Source organism: Notothenia coriiceps, unplaced genomic scaffold (genome assembly GCF_000735185.1).
Source record: "Notothenia coriiceps isolate Sejong01 unplaced genomic scaffold, NC01 NC01_scaffold00037244, whole genome shotgun sequence".
Taxonomy (NCBI): Eukaryota; Metazoa; Chordata; class Actinopteri; order Perciformes; family Nototheniidae; genus Notothenia; species Notothenia coriiceps.
The window spans coordinates 1,119,514-1,144,129 of NW_011369945.1; the positions used below are offsets into that span (position 1 = coordinate 1,119,514).

The following is a 24,616-nucleotide window of genomic DNA, read 5'->3' on the forward strand; positions in this document are numbered from 1 at the left end:
ACAGTATCCTGTACAACGCAATTTAATACAACACCCCCACTAACCGCAGCTTAGCGATTACCAAAGCCTCGAGTCAGCAGCCATCTGACGCAAATGGGATGTTATAAGCTTCACAAACGTTTATTCCAGAGCTTTTGTATTAAATGATATTGCATAGATGTTCCTTTTATAGTTTCCAGCCAGTGTGTGTTATTAAAACACACACAAGTAAAAACCTGTCATTAGTCAAATATTACGATCTGGATGTTGATATTGTGAAAAGATGCACGTGTGGTACAGCTTTGACTTACTTATTATATAATTGAGTGAGTGAACAGAAAAATAAAAGAATAAGCAATATGAGTTAAAAGTGTCATTAACTGACGCCTTTTTTTTAAAACCTTGTTTTTATGTCATTCTTAATTTCTCTATAAAAACAAAAAATGCATGAAAGAGGATATTTTACATTGCAGAAAAAAAAACAACTATGTCAGTCTTCTCTATAAAAGAATAAAGGACTTTTCAATATTTCCAGGAGAGGAACAAGTTCACAGATCCTTTACTTAATACTCTAATCAAATGTAAGATCCTGAATTAAAAATAAAACTAATTAAAAGTATTACCAGCAAAACAAACTTTAAGTAAGAAAGTAAATACTCATTATGCAGAATGGCTATTTGCACATTGTTGTAATATTTTAGAATATAGTTGTATTGTACATACTGTATGTAGGAACATTTGTAGTTTTCATGCATAGTACAACTCAAGTATAGTGCTGGATTAAATGTCATTTTCAAGAATCATCAAAACATTTAAGATGACGTAACTTTGGAAAGATGAGATGACCGCATTCCTTTTTGCAATCATCCCATAAATGGCCACTTTAAATGCTTATACAGAATTGGAGGTCAAATTGTTATTTTTGTCCACTAAATAAACCGTTTAAACATAACTGTTTTGTTTCTCAAAACCGCTTTAATTCCTGCATTCGTAATGTCTCCAAAAAGACAGCCGGCTGCACTTTTCAGTGAGCGAGTAATTGCTGCCGTTGAAGGATGTATTTAAAAAAGTTAAATATAACTTTTGTTGATAAGGATGAGTTGGATAGTTTGAGTGGCGATAGCTCAGCACAAACTAAAAAATCAGTGCAAAAGAAGAAGTGTTACAGGATGGTTATCTTGGACGGTTGTAATCTCAGGGAAATATGGACATTTTTCTACAAGTTCTACCAGCAATGGAAGTCAATCAGACATGTGCTACATTCAAGTCCAGAACTAAAAACTCTCTCCTTTATTGCCTATAGTTGTGGAGTAAGCAACATTAATTAACATGCTTCTGACTGTAGAGTCACAAGAGAAGAGAAAAGGAGATTCCAGTGTTTTTTATTAAACTTCCCCTGGATTAAGGTCTTTATGGTTAAATCTCTTTCCCAGGAAGACAGGAGCATAATAATATATGGGGAGGAATTAATGATAAATGCTCCGAATGAGAGCCCAGGAAAAGATCTGAAGAGTGTTTTATAGCACAGGGAGACAACATGAAAGAGGGCAAACCAACAACATTATTGCTTTGTTTAAAAGATTTCAACCAGCTTGTCCTGCATACTGTAGGATCACTTGTCTGCTTTTGATGTCAAGTTAATTATTACTTTTTTAGTGAGCATTTTATTAGTCTTTGATGCCACCACAAGCATCAATAATTCTAACCTAAAACTGAATTTGACAGTAAATATAGCATATATAATAGTTTTTGTGCAGTAAGTGTTGCTGAAAACTTTAAAAATTCAACCAAAGATAAAGTCCTTACATCCTTTTACATGGCTTGAAAGCAAAGTATTATTATTACAGTATAACTGAAATTGAGCATCTCTCTCTGTATTGTGTTTCTGCAGGAGGAATACAGGGCAGAGGGCATCAGCTGGCACAACATCGACTACATCGACAACACAGGCTGCATCAACCTGATCAGCAAGAAGCCCACAGCGCTGTTCCATCTCCTGGACGAAGAGTGCAAGTGAGTCTTCATGCTGTCTGCTTTCCTGTTGGAACTGTTTGTTTCTTTGGAAGCTCTTTTTATGTTCCTCTGAGTCAAACCATCAAACATTTCTGGCAGCAAACTTGGCGGGCTTCGTGACAGTTGATTGGTTTGATAATGTCAAAATACATAACAAAACAACTACAATTTTCAGGCCTAAAACGTTTTCGCACGTGTAAAGAAAGCTGCAGCTAGGTAATTCTTCCTCTCTGCATGTCACTTTTTAAAATGTCTAATGTAGATGAGTAGATTGTAGTGTCACACACGCAGAAAATGGTCAACTAATCTCTTCTCTTCAGCTGCTTTTTCCTCCTCTTTCAGCACATTGTTTTGGCGCTTTGAGCACCAGGAAAATAGATAATATGTATCATTAACATTATTATACGTGGCAGACAGAATAAACGGCTAGCAAAAAATATGAATATTAAGCATCTACAGACCAAAATAGAGATAAGCAAACACTTGAAATGCTCTACGTCTGCTTGGTTTTTGACTTAGCTAACATGTTAGTCAGGCTTGTTTCAGAATTCCTATTTAGTGGCCTAAATACTAAGTCTTTAACTGGTGGCATTATTACCTTATTAGCGTAATAGCTTACCGGTATATGGAGTAGCTACGGTTCATTTCCATGCATTGCTTACCCAGGCCAAATAATTGCCATTAACAATGATATCCTGATTATCAACTCTGGCACTTAAATGGTAAACATATTGGAATCCATTTACTTTACTTTTTTTCCAAATACAAAATATGGACATACAAACCAATCTAGACTTATTTCTACCCTGATGCAGGCGAGTGACAAATCAGCTCATGCTCAAAGTGTGTGTAGAAAAACTATTCTGCACATTATTGAAACATTCAGAAAATATATACATTATAATAATGTTAAAGGAATTTTTGCTAATAAATCTAATCTACTGATGGAGTAGCCTAAAACGTAAACCCTCTAAACAGTACATTTATTCTTGTCAGCTCCTTGGCTTCAATGTGACTATTCTTACAAACAATAAGTCCTTCTGTATTCCCCCCTCTTCTTTATTTGGACGGACACTGAATCAAATTCCTCCCACTTGGAAAAGCTGGAAGGAGTCTTTGACTGTGTTGTCTTCATAGATCAGGTTTCACCCCGCTCCAAAAACCCCTGGTGTCTCCTTCTTTCCCTCTCCTCTTCCTGTAAGCTGTTTCTGCAGAATCGCTGGCTCTCTATATTAAAGGACGAAAGGGAAATCTGAACCAAGATCAGCTTAGAGTGATAATCCTCCTCACCCTGTGGCGTCACAGGATAAAATGTCAAAACTGGTTACAGATCAGATGACTTGCCACGTTTCAAGGATCCACAATAATTGCTGTTGTTGTGAATTAGAGACTGGTGGAAAAGTTGTGTCTTTAATTGATTTGCTACATGTTGACGAGGAACATTTACAGTGATTTATACTGAAGTGTTCATGACGTACTGTAGTTAAGAGCTTTAAAGCAGGTGCATCAACATTGTGATTTCCCCAGCAGAAGTCCTTTCTGGATATGCTTTCATATAAAAAAAAAACAAATGTAAAAACATAGTGTACTTCAAATTAAACTCTCCTGTTCTTTGATTTCAGTTTCCCTCAGGCCACCAACCAGACCCTGTTGGATAAGTTCAAGCGGCAGCATGAGGGGAACAGCTACATCGAGTTCCCTGCTGTCATGGAGCCCGCCTTCATTATCCGACATTATGCCGGCAAGGTCAAGTACGGGGTCAAGGTCAGTGTCATCCACACTTCCTAATACAGTCATTGATTAGACAGGAAGAAATTGGAAAGCGCCCCCAAAACTTGTTCTCAAACACATCGTCATTATTATTTTAAAAACTGATCATTTGTTTTGTTTTGTTTTTCATACCGTTTTAATATTATTGATATGCGTAACAGACTATAATTGCGCCAGATTGTATTCAGTTTGCTTGCTTTCATAAGCTATTTTTCTAGGTTTACCTGACTTTTTTTCAGCTCTATTGAAGTACTGGTCAAACACATACATATCCTTCTCTGTACGTATGTGGATTCATACAAATTAGATATCCAAAGACTTTATACATAGTTAAAGTTATGCTTAGGGTTTTTGTGTACAGATACCAATCAGTATTAGAGAATCAAAGAGTTCTTACATTTTTAAGTTTTAAATCAGAGAAAATGACATTATATATCTGAATTTATGATGCTTTTTGAATATTGAATAGCCAGATGAATTATTGGATCATCTTTCAATTTAAAGATTTGTCCAGTCAAAGGTTATAGCCAAATATCACCAATAACACATTTGTTTCGGGGGGCGTGAGCAACTGCTATGGCTGAAGCTAATGTAGATCCACAAAACTAGACCAATAATACAGTTCTTTTTTTTTCCTCTGCCACACACAGGATTTCAGGGAAAAGAACACAGACCACATGCGTCCAGACATCGTGGCTTTACTGAAGAGCAGCAAGAACGCCTTCATCTGCGGGCTGATGGGCATCGAACCCTCTGCCACTTTCCGCTGGGCGGTACTCCGAGCCTACTTCAGGGCCCTGGTGGCTTTCAGAGAGGCCGGGAAGAGACACACGCAGAAAAAGCCTGGTGAGCTCCCTGACTTAGCAAAACTCCACTTATATGCACATTAAAGCGGCGAGGCAGCATTCCCTCCATAAATGAGATGAGAAATCTCATCTGAGCTTCAAACGTCAAAGGACTATTATATATCTATCTATCTGTCATCACCAAATGTCTTTAACATTTTTAATTATATTTTTTTATTTATTTGTTGCATTTTTCTGCAATCTTTATTAGAATAAATGATGAAAATATTTGCTCACTTTGTCAAAGCAGCACTAAAGAATCGACGAAAAGGGAAACGACATTGACTTTAGTGAATGGCATGTGGGCATCTATGACTTTCTAATACAACAAGAACAACGGTGAACTATCAAACTACTAAAAGAGAATAATGGTTATAGGATTATTTACCATCTCTTGCTACAAGCACATTTGATCCAATCAACAGCATGAAATGACAGTACTGATTATGTTTTAGTTTTCAGAAGCACAGTACTCTCTACTCACATGCCATGCAGACTTGGTTTAGTCCTCTCCCTTTAACTATAGTTAGCTTTATCTCAGCAATATGTGATTTTTCGGTAGTCACTCTTCTGTAGTGTGTGTGCATAGTGCTGCCATGTATTTCTTTCTCTTTGTCCCTCTGAGCTTCGGCCTATGAATGCCTTCTTTTCCCTTGGATAAACGTGCCATGCTCTAGATATTACCATTAGATTTTCTTTTAGCACTGCCGTCTAAAGAATCAGACTTTGCACCCTCTTGATCCTTTCCTTAAGTATCACTGTACATGTAGATGTTGTTATGTGAAAATACTGTAGAAGTCTTGTATCCTTTGCTCATCCTTAGCTATCTTTTAGAAATCCTTTTAACAGTCACTCAAGGTAACCCGTTACATGTCTTCTGAAACATTTCTGCAAATCAAATTAGTTTTGAAGTCCTTTATGTTAAATGAAATAATAATGGGCTAGTCCTCACTGCCTAAAATGACTAAATTGTAGTATCAGAAAAAACTTCTAGAAGACATTGTAAGGGAGTGCCTTTGGGGGACGAACCTACTCACAGAACTACAATGACAAACATCTAATGCTGCAGCCAACTGCAGTGGTGAATGTCCATCATCTCCTCTCCAGAAGTCTTGCACAGGTATCTCTCCAGTAGACGACTGCATCTCTTTTTCTTCGCTGTCTAACCTGTCATCTCTCTCTTTCTTCCCCCCCCCTTTCTCTTTCCTTGTGTATTTTTTCTCTTGTTTTTCTTTTGTTTTGCTTCTCCAAGGGCATGATGACGCTGCTCCCTGTGCAGTTTTGAAAAGTGTGGATAGTTTTAGCTTTCTGCAGCACCCTGTGCATCAGAGAAGCTTAGAGATCCTGCAGAGATGCAAAGAGGAGAAGCACAGTAAGGCTGCCAATACAATAAAAACTCCTTGTTACTTTTTAATGTTGGACCATAACCTGGGAAACTGTAGGGACAAGGCTGACCAACATCATCGACTTTACTGCACCGTACTTGAGCAAAAGTCAAGAAAAAAGAGCTCAAAATAATATGACAACTTTAAACACAGGTCTTATTTTCTGCTTTGTGATTTGATTTGCAACTCTTATTTTCTTTAATTAGACTAGATGCTTGTTGGCCTCCGCTCCCTCCGTTTCCCTCTTCCCCCTCTCTCACTGTATGCACCTGCATGCATTTGTTCTTAGTCTTGTCTTGCATGTTGTTCTTGTTTAGCATGCTCCAACCAATCTGTCTCTTACACTGTTCTAGTAAAAGGCTAGCAGAGAAATGCATGGGTTGTATTGCTCAGTTTACTTTGGTGTGGGGAAACAACACAGTAACACCTGTAGGTGTCCATCCCTCTCTGTTTCGTCACACGGCTACATTCTCATGTCCTGTCCGGTATGTAGGGGGGGGGGGCAGTGGGTGAAGTTGCTTGTCCACCACAGCACACATCTGAAATCAACAGGCTTCACCTCTCACTAATACCACGTTCACTGGTGGTGGTGGTAGAAAGACTAAAAAAAAACACTCATTTTCTCACAGGTATCTTTACATGTGGTGCAGGACACACACTTCTCTCACAGATCGCTTTCCTGCACTATTTCATTTCATTACACCCACATGTGTGTTCTTGTTTTGGGCCACCCTGCAGCTCCTGATCAAAGTGAAAATGTTGTACAAAGTGATGAAACTGAAAACGGTATAATGTTCACACATCAGATAACATATTTATTTTAGGTAGTTTAACATACACAGTAGATATCTGTTATCTCTTCTCTATGATTGATTGCTTAGGCGTATCACCACCAAAACAAAGCCACAAAAAGCTTTTGAAAACCCATTTGGCTCACAATTTTACCTTTTTTAAATTCTCTTTAGTTCAACTGAAAGGTCACCTCCCTGCTTTACATCATCAGATAGCTGACTACTTAACAACATGTGTGTTCAATATTGGTATTTTTAAATAACTTATGTGTTAAGCAAACAATCCAGACCCAACTAGCTTCAATTATTTAAGCATTTTACCATCTTTTAATATGAAATCATCTGCAGCAGATTATATTTTCTATAAAAAGGCACATAACACTCACTGGAATAACACTGGAGTGTCACATAGAGGTTATTTACATGGGAAGGGTTTAAGTGTCTCTATGTCTGTTTTGTTTGCGTGTAAGTGTGTGTGTTTGTGTGTAAGTCTTTCTTTGTGTGTGAGTGTGTGTTTTTGTGCTTTTTCACAAAATGCCGACCCGTTTGTTCGTGATCAGGTGTGACCAGAAAGAGTCCTCGAACCCCACTATCAGACCTTCAAGGAAGCAACACCATCAATGAGAACTCACCACGGTAAGATTCTTTTCTTTTTCGTTTAAGATGATTTTTTGTAATTTTGTGTTTTGTGAACCTTATTAGGAGAAATTAGGGGAGAAAGGTTCCCAGTTGAACTCAAACCAGTGACGTTATGGTTCATATTTTCCCAGTACTTACCCCCTTGGCCTCAAGTGATTCTTATAAGCATAATAAAGTATATGAAACCCTTTGATTCCCTTCAGCTGCACTAGCCTTCTTTAAATATTTTTGTGTTATCAATATTGTAAGTATATCATCCTCTGGGCATTGAGACACACATGGCATGCCTTGAAAAAAAGGGAGTGATAACTGTGCTGTGACCCGAGCATTTGGTAGACTACCTCCTCTAATTAGCTGTGGACAGTGGGATTAGCAGCCCGCGACAGCGCACCAGTGGTGGCACAGAGCGGCTGGTACAGACAGCTTTTGTTACACAGGAGCTCAGTCTGGGGCTGTTAACCCCCCCACCTCCTTAATTTGATTTGCAACCTTTCCCCCCCTCTACATGTCTCTTTCTCACACTCGCACACCCATCCTCTACATAGGAGAGTACTAAACCCTCTGCAGCTGCTTCCTCGGTGATGTAAAGTCAGAGCTATGCATCTGAGAGGAGAGCCCAGAGAGCGATAAATATGAAGTCCCTGCAGAGTACTTGTCTGCTGGACAGACAGCGGACAGTGCAATGCTTTATGGGACTCTTAAGAGAGACTATGGAGATAAACATTCACTACAAGAAGCATATTGTAGCATTACCATATACTGAGACCGATGATCAACTGGGGAGTAATTCTAACTAATTTTCTTTATATGGTAGCCCAGATAGAAACTGAGTATTTGTCATTATTCATTAGCTAACATTGTGACGTCAAACATTATTTATTTTATTTTATATTATTATGTGGTCATTCACAACAAACCCTTAAATAGTTGCAGAAGACTATATGAAGATGGAGACATAAATCCAGAAACCAATATAAATCCAACAACTTTTATTTACACTTACATACTTGAGCTTTGTGGATCTTCCGCTGTAATATGTAGTATTTTAAATGTAATGCAGGCTAGTAGTATAAATCATATACATCTTTAAGATTCCTCTGGGATTCTTGGAAGAATTACCCCAGACTGTGATGATTACAGTGGAGAAGTGCAGCCTCCATAGAGAGAAAACTAATGAAAAAGCCAGTCACACGTTTGTGCTGTGTTTTCATGTCTCCACAGACACCTGGTTTCTATTTGCAGCATGTCTACATTATGTATTTCAAATTCAAAACACAAAATATTTGACCAAAGCATTATGCTTCTTGTGCACAGAAGAAGCTTGAAACATGAGCCCAACGATCTGCGGTTTATTTCAACGGCAACACTGAAGTGGAACAAGCGTAATCTATGTTTTTTAAAAGCATATTTTCATAATTCAGCTGTGTAAAATGGTTTCCAAATCAAACTGCTATCCCTGCACTAAAAAGCTGTGGGTCTGTTTTGGAGAGACTTTCAGTTTCATTAGCCATTAAGAACCTTCCCACTGGCTCGTGTGCCACCTTGTTTTCTCTGTGGGAATGATTCAACTCCCTGCTAATAACAGAGTAGAAGTTAACACATCTCGCTACTGTTGTCTATGTGTCATAGTTTGCGGCTTGCAACTCATCAGGAGGCATTCTTGTACACTCATAAATTATAATACTGCAATCAAAGTACTTCAGTGGAGCTGAATTAATGATAGGCTGCTACTGCCACAACTACACTGGGAATTATGTCAATGATGGTGGATATTGTTGGTACCTCAGTTGCCTTTGCTGCTCCGTCCACTCCTGTTGGCTAAAAAAGCTTAGACTGGTTAATGGTTTTAACCATGATCTGACCGCACATGTTTTTGTTTGCCTTATGGGAGGGTGGTTAGGTTTCACCTTGAGGCTGAGGTTTAAACCCTTTGAGGCTTCAGTAAACTGTGTTGAATCACTTGTGAGATGAAATACACAGAAGTTACTGCCCCTGCTGGGGAGATTTGTTCCTGAGAAAAATATTTCCCTCACAGAGACAAAAGACACTGTTGATGCTTTTTTAAATATGTCATAATAGAGGTGAGAAATGTATTATGACCCAGAGTACTAACTGTTTAGTTTAAGGTATAAAGGTCGAAAAGAATTCAGAAAAAATAAATAATTGTAATAAAAGTATCCCAAACCATATTTGTATTATCTTTGCATCTATCAAATCATACCTATCAAGAGTTTGCTTCAAAGGTGTCTTGTAAAAGTGACTATACATAATGTATGTCAATTTTCATCAATTAATCACTTTAATTGATCTGTGTGTTATTGTTTTGTCTACAGGAGTTCTCCGGGCCTTGGCTGGAACGGGCGCGTGGGTCGACTCCGATGCCTTTCTACCAGCAGCTCCACCACAGAAGAAGACGGCATCTTTGTCAACTCTGCCAGTAGCAAACTCCTTGAGAGAGCCCACGACATCCTCATGTCAGTAACTTCTTTCTGAATAAGACAGTACTTAATGTCGTTTTTTTGTACTTTCTTTGTGATTGTGATATGCTAAAGAATTGTAGCATCTATTTAGACACCCCAGGCCAGCATAACGTACTTTCCACTTGCCCGCTCGGGCCACTAAAAATATTGCTTTAAAAAAAAAAATTGTCCAGTGGTATTGGTTCTTAACAAGTAATTTTGTTAAATTGTTTCGTTTATTATTGCTACAACATAGCGTTTCGTGAGTCGGTTGTCGTTGTTGGGTGAAAAGCAAACAGCAATCTTCAAATAAAAGAATGTCACCGGAGGAGCTAAAGGAGAATGACAGGGAGTATGAGAAGAAGAGGGAGAGAAAGTTTCAGCCATACTGGCTTGATCGATGGAGTTGGCTTCAATATGATGATATAAACAAGGTATTTTGTTGGCTCTGTACATCAATGGCGACCTTTGCTGACAAGTAAGTGAAGAGTAGAAAATATAAAGATATTGGCTAAAGGGAAATGTCCCAGCAGTTTAGGATAATAAGGGTTCTAATCTAATCTATTACATAGCCATTACATGTCTAACTCCTGATGATAGGAAGGCAGAAAGCGCATTATACAAATAATAATAATACTCATAATAGCAGAAATTTTTTAACAATGACCACAATATCATTATTTTAATAAACCAAATATGAACAATTGAGGAAAATGTGGAAGAACTGATGATTCAAATGTTGTAGTACAAGTAGTAATGTAGTTTGTGCATAAATTACTATTGCAACAAATGTGTTCATTTTCTTCATTATTAGTCGATTTTTTTGGACGAATGCTCCGGGCCAGTGGTTACAATAGTGGGGCCAGTGATAATACAATTCCATTGGCCCTCAATTTTACCCTTAATGTCTACCCCTGTATCAGTGTTTCTACTGGTATGTACTAGTTATGATGATCAGCAGTTTGGCCTCGACGCATACCTTAAAAAACGGAAAGACTTGAGTTCAAACTCAGTGTCAGAAAACATCTGTCCTGCCTTGTGTCCTTTAGTCATCTACATTCCTACCAGTTCCGAGGGTGCTGCTCTGCAGCTGACCCTGACCTCTGATCTCCCTCCGGAGGGCAGCAAGTGCGCGCAGATTTCCCCACAGGGATGAATAAAGTTTTATTGACAGGAATATGACCCACTTGGGAGGAATGTCTGGTGCTTTTACTTGACAGTTAAAACATATTCCCTTCTCACCTGTTGAAGAACACATAGAGGCAAATGGTTGCTCTAATACTCAAAATAGATTTGACTCCTGAACTAACTTTTATTTTCCTTGTTTTTTACTGAAAGGAGGAACAAAAACTACAAATCCAAGTCAGTTCTTCCCAAGGTACAGTCCAGATCATTTTTTATAGATTCTAACAAAGTAATTAATGATCAACATGTTTAACTGACTATTCGTCACATCGGCAGCATTTACTGAACGTCAGGTCACTGAAGTACCTGAGCAACCTGACGCTTCACGACCGCATCACCAAGTCGCTGCTGCACCTCCACAAGAAGAAGAAACCACCCAGTATCAGCGCTCAGTTCCAGGTCAGACACACACACACACACACACACACACACACACACACACACACACACACACACACACACACACACACACACACACACACACACACACACACACAGCCAGTAGCACACTGCAATGCTCAATGATTCGCCATTCACTGCTCTCACCATAAAAATAACACGATTAGCCCGAGCTGCAGAGAGGATAAAAGCTGTGACTATGATAAAAACAAGGTGTGTCCTGTTACAACTGGCTGTGGCTGAAAACATCCCTCCAATTCTCTGGCTCCCCCCCCAGCCCTTCGCTGTCCGCTGTCTTATCCCTGTATTTGTGAATAATGTGTGTGAAGTCTATTGCCTCGTTTTCACACACATACACACAAGTCTAATATGTATGACTTCATGTCTGGGAATTTAAGACAAAAAGCTAAATAAATGTCTCATGAAAAATACTTGGGGAGGATTTGTGAGGGAGTAACCACACTCTTTTGAAATGTGTTTCATTAGTGTTAAATTAACAGGAGTTGAGGATCAAGAAAACAAGAATGAACTAATTCCTACAATTTTTTTTAAAATGTAGGTCCTCTACTCTTTGTTTTTTATGCATTTCACAGCAGAGGTTTTTCTTTTTTCATACACTTAAAAGTGAGATTAATGACACTGACAACTACTGTTAACATACAGTACAGAATAACTTGGTTGTCTTTAGGTCAAAAATATCTCTTGTACTGTATGCAGTCTGTAATACAAACCAGCTTAGAATAACACTCAACAACTGAAAACGGTTTATTTTTATCCTGATTTCTTTGAACGTGAACTCTGTTCTCTGGCTGTTGGAGGTACAGTAGAGAGGAGTGCTGAGGCCCCAGTGTGTGGATGACTTCACTTCCCACATCCTGTGCTGCCCTGATTGCTTTAATCTCCCATGGAGGAGGAGGAAGAGGAGGAGACTGAATTCCTCCTGCCCCTGAATTATCACACACATGTTCATTTTTTTACACACATGCACATGGAAAAACTACACATATGTTTCTTTCTTTTCCCTGTCAAAGACTTTAATCTTGCAGAAAAGTGTTTCACTCACCAGCAGTTATTCACAGCTGACAGATCCACATGACTTTGGCTTCTTCCTGTCAAACAGCTGTGGATCAACACAAGCAATCCGCCTCTGCATGTGCCTTTATGTTCTGGCTTTGTTTCAAATCGGACTTGTTTTGTGTCTCTGTCTGCAGGCCTCCCTCAACAAGCTCATGGAGACTCTGGGTCAGTCTGAGCCTTATTTTGTCAAGTGCATCCGTTCCAATGCTGAGAAGGTACAGTGTGCTCACTCCAGACTGAAGCAGCTTGCTTTAGTTTTCAAAGCATTTTTCGTTTCCTTTTGAAGTTTGAACTTCTTGAAAGCTGTTTATCATTTCCCCCTCTGCCCCTCTGTAACGTCTGCCGCCTGACACTTTTCCTTTCCGGTCATTTTCCCTTTCCTCTCCTCGATAACCTTTTTTTTAACTTTTTCTCAGCTGCCCTTGAGGTTTAATGATAACCTGGTGCTGAGGCAGCTGCGATACACAGGTATGCTGGAGACTGTGCGCATCCGCCAGTCGGGCTACAACATCAAGTACAGCTTCAAGGTAACACACACAGACATTCACACCATGTAGATACTCTTTAAATATCAGTCTATATTTTGGAACTGTCACTTATATCATTTTAAATTAAGTAATGTACTTTTGACTATGAAAGATTAAGATATTACAAATGGTTTATTAACATTGTGCTTTTGTTAAATATAACTTCCCAACACAGAATCCAAAGTAGTTAAAAGACCACCTTGCTCTTAATCAGCTAATACATATATATATAATAAAAGATAATAAATATGTTTATTATGAGAAAAAAGAAAAAGACAAAGAAATGTGTAACAGAAGTAAGACAAATAAAATGCAGCTTGTTGTTCCCTTAATATCCAAATGTACACCGCTGCAGTTGCAAGGCAGATTTTTGTAAAAAAAAGGTTTCTCCGAGCCCAGCATTAAAAAAATGGCAGAGTCACAGAAGACATCATCTAAAAGTTTACACTGAGTATACTAAACATGACCTTCATGTGTTAACATAATGCAATCCCCCTTTACATGGTTTTAGTTTCCTGAGAGTTACATCAGACCCTCTTCATTCTTTATCTAGCAATTCAAAGGATCATATCATCGAGGAAGCGAGACTCGATAAGCCAAATGGTAAAAGGAGTTCAGCTGCAGATTACATTCACGTGTCCCCTCGGTCGGTGCAGGCGTGTGTAAGCCACAACACTGATCCACTATCTCACTGCTCTCGCCCAAAATATAAAAACGACACTCAGGTTTCCTAAAGTTTTGGTACCAGGGATGAATTGATCTCCGGGAAACATGTCACTGATGTTGTTTGAGCCGCAGATTATTGTGTTTTATGTTGAGAGGAAATTATTTGCGACATGAGGTGGCAGAGATCTTAACCAGGCTGGCTCTCATAAGAATGATGTCAACCCTGTGAGGAATACTGTATGACTTATAAAGCAGATCATGTTTTAAAGCTGATTGGAAGTGAGTGTTTGGACAGTACATTTTAGGGAGTGGCTCACTCCCACTCTAGTTTTCTCTTACGTTAGTTTCCATGTTGTGGCTTTGAATTTTCAATTGTGCCAATCCTGTGACGTCAAGATTTGTAGGGACTGGGTTAGTTTATTAAGAAGTCCCTTTGATAGATCAAAGCTTGTTTCTTCCACGTAAAACTGAAGTCATTTAAAAAATTTCACTTCAGAGTCATTTTAACAACCTTGATTCCATCCAAAAAAAACTACTAGTTACTCAAGGTAATGCAAGGTCTGTGAACTATTTTTGATCTTTACTACATTTCTGTGCAAATAATTAAACCTTTATCTTCAAAACATTATCAGATTATTTACAATCAAGAGTTAACAGAAAACCGTGTCATCTTATAAAATGTAATGCATTATTTGAAATTAAATCAGTTCTTTCCAACCTTTTTGACATTTTAAAAGTGTTTAGTCCTGAGTTTTAAGCAATTCAAACAAAGAGACATTTCTTTTAAACTTTTCAGATGGTTTTATTGGAATATCTGTTCAATAGCCAAGGTAACAGATAAATATAAGGTAACATTTTACAATAAGATTTAAATCTAAAATGTTATATGGAGATGTGTGAACCAGAACGCTGTTTTCTTTGCTTTTTTCTTCCCCATTGATCATCTCCTCACCCCTAGGATTTATCATTTGACCTTTTTGAAGGGGTCCGACCCCTAAATTGGGAAACACTTTACTGAAATAGCAAGCTAGTAGAAACTAACAGCACCTTGACAAGCTACAGTAGTAAAACATTGCTTATAACTTACATGAGAGCCCATCAGTCACAAGTGTGTCACGAGTGTTTTCCATTACATAATAATATGATATTATACATTAAATGCAGGCATTTTATTTACATTTTGCATTGTTGTACTTTTTCAACCACTGGAAAAATCGGCCCACTTAAATTCCACACTAATAAAAAATTGATAAAATATTAATTATTTCTGAAGACTTCACTTTTTGGTGAGCTCACTATGATGATTTAGGTATCAGACATCTTCATTTATTAGAAATTCCCCCCAAACAAATTTAGTGCTGCGGTCAGCACTAATGAGAAATATCTTGGGCATAGCATCACTTCGGCGGACTCTGCTGTTTCCCCACTCTTTAGGACAGAGGCTCTCCATTGTCCTCAGGTCTCTGAAACACACCCCATGATTGTAATTGTATAAACACAGCATCTGTTTCCCTAACCACCCCCTGCAGCCCTGAGTGTATTGAATTCAGACAATGGACCTCAGTCTGAAGAGTGGGCGTTCAGCATATTTACACCATGATGTTTGAACCCCTGCAAATATGGACAGCATGGACTTTTACCTGAAACCACATGTGCCTTAAAAGCTTTTTTTATTTTGCTCGAAGATGCTGCAGGAGGCCGCTTCAGTTTCTGCCGGGGTGGTCAACTCTTTTATTTCAAATTGTTGTACCCCATCCAACAACTAATCCTGTACTGGAATCAGTTTTAGAAAAACAGATATTTTTGCAGATTATTAACTTTATTTTTGTTAGTTTGTTGAAATCATTTGCACATATCCGAAAAATAACATTCAGAACAGAAATACTGTAGGGTAATGACCACATTTCTTACTAACACATGTTCTTGTTTTGTTGGTAGGATTTTGTCCATCACTTCTATGTGCTGCTCCCAGAGGGCACCAGTGCCACCAGAGAGGGAATCCAGCAGAGCCTGGACCAGCAGGATCTAGAACCAGATGGCTACCAAGTGGGAAAGACAATGGTATTTACTTCCTTCTTTTTCTTTTTTGCACTTGTCTAAAAAAATTCAAACATACTACTGCCCTACTGTTTGTCATTATAAATGATTCTACACAGTGTAGCTATGTTTTGCTCTCAGAAGTTAAGTTTATATTTCACACAGTCTGAGTTTGGAACAAGCTAATCTGAAAACATCAGACCAACGGTACTGAAAGAAATTTTTTAGTTCTTCTACATCCGCAGGAAATAAACAGATAACTCAGGGTCCGGTTCAACCATTTAAATAATATATAGTCCACGAGTAAAATTGAACGGTAGAGCAAAACAGTGGTTTAGAGGTTATGTCATTGTTTGGTGACATTGGAGAAATAAATGTGTAGGCTCATTATACTGCATGTTGTTATGTGTTTTATGAAATGTTTTATTGCATGTTGAGGTTGTGAGGAATTTGAATACCCAGAATTAGTCAAAATAATGTGGGGGTTCAATTCCATACAATTTAAATAGAGTCATAGACAAAGGGAATGGTCAGAGTTGGGGACAACGTCATTACTGAAGGCCTCTTCCCTCTGGAAAAAGGAAATAATGAAGACAGTGTCCCATATTTGGCATGGTATAGGTCCAAAGTATGAATGAGTCATGATGGAGCTGTCCATGCCTCTGAGATGCTGTTTATATAATTAGAGGATCATACCTGACATACTTGTGACTCTTTGTCAAGCCAGGGATGTCTGTGGTTTGTGTGGTTTTAAAGAGTTTGTGAGTATATTTCTTTGTGTAACCAGACAACCCCGTTCTTCATTAAATGTGTCACCCATAGACTGAGTGTATAAAGGTATCACCCTCTGTTGACTGCGTGCTGGTCCCTCCCCTCAGGTGTTTCTGCGGGAGGCTGAGCGTCAGCAGCTGCAGGCCCTGCTCCACACTGAAGTTCTCAGACGCATCGTCACGCTGCAGCGGAGATTCAGAGCCCGGCTGGAGAGGAAGCAGTTTGCCAGAATGAGAGCAGCAGCGATCTGCATCCAGGTACATTTCATCATCACAACTCTACATCAAACCCATTTGAATCTTTCTTTGTTATTTAAATGACTTATTATTGTTTTTTGGTTTTGTTTCCTCAAAGTGTTTTTTTTTTTTTTATATATATATATTATCCTTATCAACTTTCAGTGGAATTAAAATAAAAAAGAATGACATTTTATCACAGTTTTGCAAAACTATATTGTACAGATTAAGAATCCAAGTTTATATAAATTGAGCACTAACAATTAAATTGTTTATTCATGATTCTTGTTTTGATGAGATTAAAACATATTGTTGGATCTAATCTAAAACTAAGAGACTTTTTATTTGTGTAAAAGTCAGATCTGAATAAAGTTGAAATCAAGGGAAAAAAGGAAATCTATATATTTTCAGTAAACATTTTATATTTCTATGCATTCTGATTAAACTTAAAAAGACATCCTAGTATCAATAAAATAATAATAAATCATTGCCATCATCCCTTTACAGAAATGGTGGCATCTGTACCGGCCTATAGAAGAAGAGGAGGAGGATTATGACCCTAGCGTCCAGGAGGGGGCAGCTCTGTGTCTGCAGACAAACTGGCGAGGTTACAGGGAGCGTCAGAGGTTCAGGCTGTGGAGGGAGGCAGCTGTGGTGCTGCAGAGGGCCTGGAGGTTATGGCTGTCCCGGCGCTGCACCGCCGCCCTGGTGATCCAGACGGCCTGGCGCTGTCATCAGGCCAGAGATGCCTATCTGCGTCTGTACGCAGCTGTGGAGCAGCTACAGGCGCTTAGCAGAGGCTTCCTCGCGAGGCAGAGGTAAACAACTCCATAAAATACCCACAACTTATCCAGAGAGGGAAATAACTTATCCTGCGTCTAAAATAACGTATCCAGAGATGGAAATAACTTGGAGAGAGCAAAATAACTTGGAGAGTAACACAACTTATCAAGAGAGTAGGACCAGTTATTTTCTTTAATACAAAAGTGAGTTATAGTTGACTTTTGTATAAGGGGAAAGACTACAGGTATATATGACCCGTGTTAGTAAAATAAGACACCTATATGCATGTATGTTGGATGTATTTTTCCACTTTTCTGCAAAACATTTTTAATGGGAGCAAAAATAACCCATACTCACAATATTTATACTTGATAACATTTTCCTCATGGTTGTCTCGAATATGCAAATATTTAAAAAAATGTATTTTCTTTAACTCTGAAAATAGCTTCTTAGAGTAGGTTACTGCATGATTTTCGCCCAAGCTTGTGAAAAGCCAGATAATCTTTGCACACAGCTCCTGCAGTGTGTTTGGTCATTGTTCAATGCGCTTATATATCAGGCTTCGTAAGAGCATGCCATTACGCAAGCAACCTCAAAGCAGCTCTACAATCAGCTGAGCTGCTTTGAGGCAATATCAGACCCTGAGTTTGTAGGTACAGTAGTAATAATTAGTTAACAATACCTTAATTGTGTAGAATAAAGTAGTTTGTAGTTCGTAGAAGTACATTGGCATTAGCTAGACTTGTAACCATGCCTTCTTGATTCACAGCTTCAGAAAACTGAGAGAGGAGAGGCTGAGGGAGAAGAAGGAGCAGCAGCAGGAGAAGCTGCTTCAACTACAGAATGGCCAGATGAGTCCCTCACAAGAGGAAGAGGAGGTCTCCCCTGAGAGGATCATGGGTTTGGACCTCAGCACGTGGGAGGATCGCTCCTACAAGCAGCGAGAAAGGAGCCTGCAGGTCCTCAACAGCCATGAGGGCGCAGTGAAAGAGGAAGAAGAAGGACGAGAACATTCTGGGACCAGCGGGAGTCCCTCTAAAGTGCAAACTGAAGCACCGGACTCGATGCAGACCTCGACTGTGGTGGTGCGAGAGAGGTCCAGAACTATAGACGAGCCCAGCCAGAAAACCACTCGGGCCAAGAGGGAGAGCCGGCGGATGAGAGAGTTGGAGCAGGCCAAGTTCAGCCTGGAGCTCCTGAAGGTCCGGGCGACCAGCGGGGGGGCCTCGTCCCCCTCGGAGGAGCGACGCTGGTCCCTGGAACTGGTGCCTCCTGCGACCCCGCCTCTTCGCTCCCCGCAAGGCACGCCCGACAGCCAGAGCTCCAAAGGCAGCTTCGAGCTTCTCAGCATGGAGGACGAGCCACCCAAGGCTGTAGAAGAGATCACAGACAGCGAGGACCTCTGCTCCCCTGTTCTCCCAGTAGCTCCTGTACCTGAATTTAATATGGATATTGTTTCATCAAGCCGAATGCCAGTTGAACCCCGCAGGACTGAGGTTTCTGATGCTGTTGTGCATCCAGGAAGCAAGACCAAAATGGATCTACCTGCCCCCTCTGCTCCCACACATCCGCCCAAACTCGAGAACTACCTCCCTACCTTTTACGTCCCTGCTAGTGAGGGCAGCACAGTCGTGTCCCGTCGTCCTGCTGAAGAGCCCAAACCAAAAACAGAGGTTGTCTCCAGCACCACTGTTACCAGGCCTTTTAAAGAGGGGCGGGAGTCATTGCGTCGACCAGTGGTGGTGGTTATCAGCATGCAGAAAGAAACCCCGATAAGCCAAGAGCTGAGCGATATTGTCCGTCCCCTTGTGAAGGTTCGGGATTCTGCAGCCCAGACGGGGGAGAAATCAGACCCCACCCCTGTGCCTCGAGCTGACCAGGCCATCATAGAGAAGCTAGTGCGACTGAACGAGGAGAAGGAGGTGAGGCAGCGGAATCAGCGGCAGCAGAATGAGAAGGAGATGATGGAGCAGATCAGACAGCAGAAAGAAGCTCTGGAGCAGCAGCGTCTTTTGTTCGCTCAGTATGAGAGAGACATGTTTGAGAAACAGAGAGGAGAAGCTCTGCATAAGATCCAGCAGAGTCGACAGGGCGGAGCAGATGTTGGTGGAGGTGCGACCTCAGTGAAGCCCATTAGACCCAGCTCCCTGCTGATCGAGAAGGCGGCAGGGTTAGCTCCTAATGTCAGAACACGCTCAGTCTCCACCGCCCCATCAGTGCCCTCTCACCCGGTTGTAACCCTGCAGAACATTGCCCCTCGCCCTCAGCTGCCCCCTCCACCTGCCTCTGTTTCCAGAGATAAACGCAGGGAGAACAGGCCTGTTGCTGAAGGGTGGGCACCTAAACTCACCCTAGAGTCTAAAGATGGAGGAGGAGGAACCAGAGCGAAGACTGCAGTCAAGAAGCCTCCAATCAATCAAGGCGCTAAAGTTAATATGACGGACAAACCGAACATCTTCTTCTCTCCAAAGGACAAAGTGACCTTTACAAAGTGAGTCATGAAGTAAAGCATTGCACGTTCCTTGCTTGCACTTAGGATGTTTTTCGGCTATCTAGTTATTTTCCAATCAGAATTCAAGATATTACACAAATGGTGAATGCCTTGGTATTTTGTTGCAAAATAAACAAAGTAAGAACAAAATTAAATAAGAACATTGGTAACTTGAAATAAATAGTTTTAGAATAATACCAATTAATTGCTAAGACGAAGACCCAAAAGAAAAAAAAACCCACAAGCATGGCTAAAATAAACATGCAATCAACGGATGCATAAATATACATAATACATTAACACTCAAGGGGTTTATAAAACAAGTTTAACAAAGCAGATTACTCCAAAAAACTGTTTACATAGAAAGACTAAAACGTTTATAACAGTAAGTGAAGAATTTAGACAAACGCGCTGTTGCATGTGCTGCCCTGCAATACAGATTTGACGCAGGGACACTGAGATATAGGAGCTGAAAATAACCCATAGATGTCACAAACCATCACTGTGATGACATTTCCCTTTACATTCTTTGAACGTACTTTAAGTTAATTTACGTTTTTAATAACATCTTCTTTTTGTCCGCCAGGTTTGACCGTAATGCTGTCCCTAAAGTAACACCTGCAGTGATTCCCGGAGAAGGACCCTCACCAGTCCCCAAGCCCTCCAAAGGAGCAAAAGTGCGAGATGTAAGCAACCTCTCTTGTTTACCCTTTAGAAAACAAACAAATAGCATGTGTTTGCAGGAGTGTCTTTTGTATTGTGAATGAATTAATGAAGCTCTTAATCCGACACTAAAATGGACACAGGTGACCTTTATGAAGAACAAAATGCACTGAAGCTCTTCTGCAGGTTATTGAAGACCCCTTTTAAACATGCTGTTATCACTCCTGATGAAACTCCAGGTTGGCAGAGCAGGCCAAAAAAAGAAAGTCCGAATGGCACGGACCCGCTCCGACTTCCTCACCCGCGTCCCCATCGTCTCAGTTGGGGAAGATTCAGACGAGGATGACACCCCCCGTCATCACTCTCTTCCCCTCTCCAATCCGAGCTCCCCGGAGGCGGGCTTAAGAGAGCCCTGTTTCAGTGACTCAGACATGGTAACAGGCGCACAGCAAGCCCAGCAGTGACGCTGTATGCGTCCTTAAAGCTGACTTCTCTTTAACTTTTCTAACCCCCTCGTCAATATAAAGCTGTACTAACTACTTCTATTTCTAAAACTAACCTTTACCGTAAGAGTGAAGACATTTCAAATGTATTTCAAAACTATTTCAAAGACATTTTGAAAACATAAAAATAAATGTTGGTTTTTAAAGACATTTAGTCGAGGAGGTCGAACAAACAAAAAATCCAATCGTTTATTGGTTTGACAACCCCTCCAGAACTCATTAACAACAGTGTTTGATTACATTTTAAATTAATTTGAATACATTTGAAGTGTTTTCTCGTCAAAACTAACCCTTTAAACATGTTTTCGTCTCTAACATGATGTGGCCTCTCTTTCTCTCACAGCTGTAACACTGACTTTTCCCCTTGATTTATTCTTTCCGTTTAATCAAGAATGTTTGCATACCACTTGGTTATATTTCCTCTGTTAACAAGTAGCATCCGGCATAGGTCAGACCTTGGGAATCCTTGGAATAAGTCATCCTTCACTCTTGACTTTCTTCATCACCTAACAAACTCTTCTTTTGTCTTTTAACAGCTCTTCTGCTGAGAAAAAATGATTTGTTCCTGTGTCATAGGTTTAATTCATATGTTTAATTCATATGTTTACATATATTTCAAATGTAGTATTGATTTGCATTTTCATTATTACAATAAAAAACATTTCCTTCAAATGCTACTAAAAAAGAGATCTGGTAAATGTTGAGTCTGGCTGGTGAAGCAGTGATGTGATGCTGCCATCTACTGGCTGCTGCTTAGATTTTAATATACACATGAGCTGTGTGTGATTCCACAAACAAAGAGGCTTTTCTTCAGTTTTGGTTCTACTTTGCCTCATTATCTAACCTGCTGTTGTTCCAGCCTGCTAGCTCTGAGGAGCAGAAGAAGACACACAAAGCCATGTCGTCAGGAGATCTGGGCAAAGGGGACTCCCTGCGCAAAAACTCACAAGATGGAAGGTTTGTTCTTAAACAAAGCATTGACAGCATCCACAGTGTTGTGTCTTGAACTTAATGTAAATTAATAAGGATGTTTTCTTCCACATGCGAGTAAAAGGTGTTTATATTATAATCTCAATTTGGAACAGGGTTCGTAGGATGCGCTTCTGGGGCAAGACAAAGTATGGGGAAAAGAAGACTTCCAGAGAAAAGCTGATCTGTGGTGGTGACTCTTTGGATGGAGACTATGGAGAGACTGGGCCATTGCTGGGAGAGGGTGCGTTATTAAAAAGCAACTGCATATATTGCACATTGTCTTCTTTTATCCTGTCTTTATACATTTGAACTTCACCTGAAGGTTATTCTGACTCATAAATCCTCTTCCACACAGCAGGTCAGGAGAACATGTCGCCGCCCTGCAGTCCTGATATGATGTTAGATCGAGGGTTCAGAGACTTGAAGGAGAACAAGGAGCCTTCTCCCAAGGTGAAGCGGCGGCGCAGCGTTAAGATCAGCAGCGTGGCTCTGGAATCGACTCAGTGGCAGAACGACGCTCTGCAGATCCTCACCTGCACCAACGACTACAGGAGCATGAACGACTTCCTCATGAAGAAGGTACAGACAAACATGCTCTGATGATTATATGATCTGCATGTGTACTTCAACCTCTAAAATAAAAGCGTTACAGGCAGTATATATTCATGCTGAGATGATGTTGTTATATTATAGATCAACGACTTGGATACGGAGGACAGTGAGAAGGACACCATGGTGGATGTTGTGTTTAAAAAGGCTTTGAAGGAATTCCGTTTGAATATCTTCAACTCTTACTCCACGGCTCTTGCAGTAAGTGTTGTCAACACTTTAAACGTTATCTACATATCACTCTTGCATAAAAAAAAATCACTCTTCGATAAGAAAAAAAGGGATCAAGAGTGCAAATATGTAATCAAATCACACTCCTTTTTACAAGGTAGCTTAAAAAAAAACTACTCAAGTTGATCAATTCTGTGCGCTTCCCCTGAACCTGTTGTCTTCCTCCCCAGATGGACGACAATAAGAGCATCCGCTACAAAGACCTCTACGCTCTGTTTGAGCAGATCTTGGAGAAGACCATGCGACAGGAGCAGAGGGACTGGAGAGAGTCTCCTGTCACAGTGTGGGTCAACACCTTTAAAGTGTTCCTGGATGAGTTCATGACTGAGTACAAGCCTCTGGACAGCACAATCAGCAGGGTAAAGACACCCAAATGCCTCCAGGAAAATAGTATCTAGCTGATGTTTGAAATATTAAAATACATTTCACACTCGATTTTATTTTCACACTCGGTTTTTCTGTTTCTGTTTTTGTTTTGACTACAGCAGGTACCTAAACCTGAGCGTAAAAAGATGAGGAAGAAGGACACGGATATTGTAAGTCTAACTTCATTCTCATCAAATCTAAGTAAAAGAAAAATTGCACATTTGTACTTTACTGTATGTAAAGGGACATGTGCAAGTGAACTCCAAATGAACGTGTGCTGCTCTCTGCAGGTGGAGGAGCATAACGGACACATCTTCAAGTCCACCCAGTACAGCATCCCCACATACTGTGAATACTGCTCATCACTCATCTGGATGATGGACCGTGCCTGTGTGTGCAAATGTAAGTATGCATGCAAAATATACCTTATCTTACCGGGAATACAGGACTCCATGAGAATCCCATATATATAATATCATACAGTAGTTCTAATTAAAAACGGGAAGGGTTATGTAACATGTTTTTCATTATATGACTAGGTAGAGGTACATTTTCTCTGTTAAATGTTGCCAAAGTAATAATTGCTATTTTTCTTGACAGAAAACTAAGTAATTCAATTATTTATCATTTCTGAGGAAAAATTCCCGATATTCTCTGTTCCAAGATTTCTAAATGTCAAGGTTTATTATGCTGCATTTGCATATACAGTATTTAGCTATTAGTGTTACCTAAGCTCTTGAAACTCTTGATCGCTGTTGTTTTTACACTTTTCTGACAGTCTAATGTTAATATAATCAACAGATTTTACGAAAATTGGAACCTTAAAATATAGATGATATTGAATTTGCAATATCTATTTATGTTTGTGCTCATTCTTGAAATTAACATGAGTAAAACAAATCTCTGACTGTCTCCTAAAAATATATTTTGGAAAAGTTTTTGTCTCTGAATTCTATCAAACAAGCTCTTGTTACCAAATTACCAAGTAATTGATGTCATGCATAGACTCACTCACCCACACATTATTCTGACTTATATAACTTTTCATGCCAAATCTTATAATCTTTTTCATCAATCTCTACCACACAGACATTCACTGAACCTGTTTACACAAACCCCACCCCCCCCCCACACACACACACACACACACACACACACACACACACACACACACACACACACACACACACACACACACACACACACACACACACACACC

The 24,616-nt window shown here is 39.8% G+C and overlaps 1 protein-coding gene across 1 annotated transcript in view; it reads left to right on the plus strand.

Annotated features, from left to right (window-relative positions):
* Positions 1–24,616, plus strand: part of myo9aa (myosin IXAa) — a 128,108-nt gene that overhangs the window by 79,853 nt on the left and 23,639 nt on the right. Inside the window, exons 12-34 of the mRNA XM_010794128.1 lie at positions 1,871–1,992; positions 3,615–3,756; positions 4,413–4,608; positions 5,860–5,979; positions 7,344–7,419; positions 9,756–9,896; positions 11,220–11,259; positions 11,343–11,465; positions 12,677–12,757; positions 12,959–13,069; positions 15,674–15,796; positions 16,651–16,800; positions 17,287–17,597; positions 18,332–20,053; positions 20,640–20,739; positions 20,956–21,150; positions 22,079–22,176; positions 22,305–22,432; positions 22,550–22,770; positions 22,885–23,001; positions 23,202–23,390; positions 23,520–23,567; positions 23,688–23,811. Of these exons, the coding sequence (XP_010792430.1) occupies positions 1,871–1,992; positions 3,615–3,756; positions 4,413–4,608; positions 5,860–5,979; positions 7,344–7,419; positions 9,756–9,896; positions 11,220–11,259; positions 11,343–11,465; positions 12,677–12,757; positions 12,959–13,069; positions 15,674–15,796; positions 16,651–16,800; positions 17,287–17,597; positions 18,332–20,053; positions 20,640–20,739; positions 20,956–21,150; positions 22,079–22,176; positions 22,305–22,432; positions 22,550–22,770; positions 22,885–23,001; positions 23,202–23,390; positions 23,520–23,567; positions 23,688–23,811 (4,678 nt within the window). The remainder of the gene's footprint in view (positions 1–1,870; positions 1,993–3,614; positions 3,757–4,412; positions 4,609–5,859; positions 5,980–7,343; positions 7,420–9,755; positions 9,897–11,219; positions 11,260–11,342; positions 11,466–12,676; positions 12,758–12,958; positions 13,070–15,673; positions 15,797–16,650; positions 16,801–17,286; positions 17,598–18,331; positions 20,054–20,639; positions 20,740–20,955; positions 21,151–22,078; positions 22,177–22,304; positions 22,433–22,549; positions 22,771–22,884; positions 23,002–23,201; positions 23,391–23,519; positions 23,568–23,687; positions 23,812–24,616) is intronic.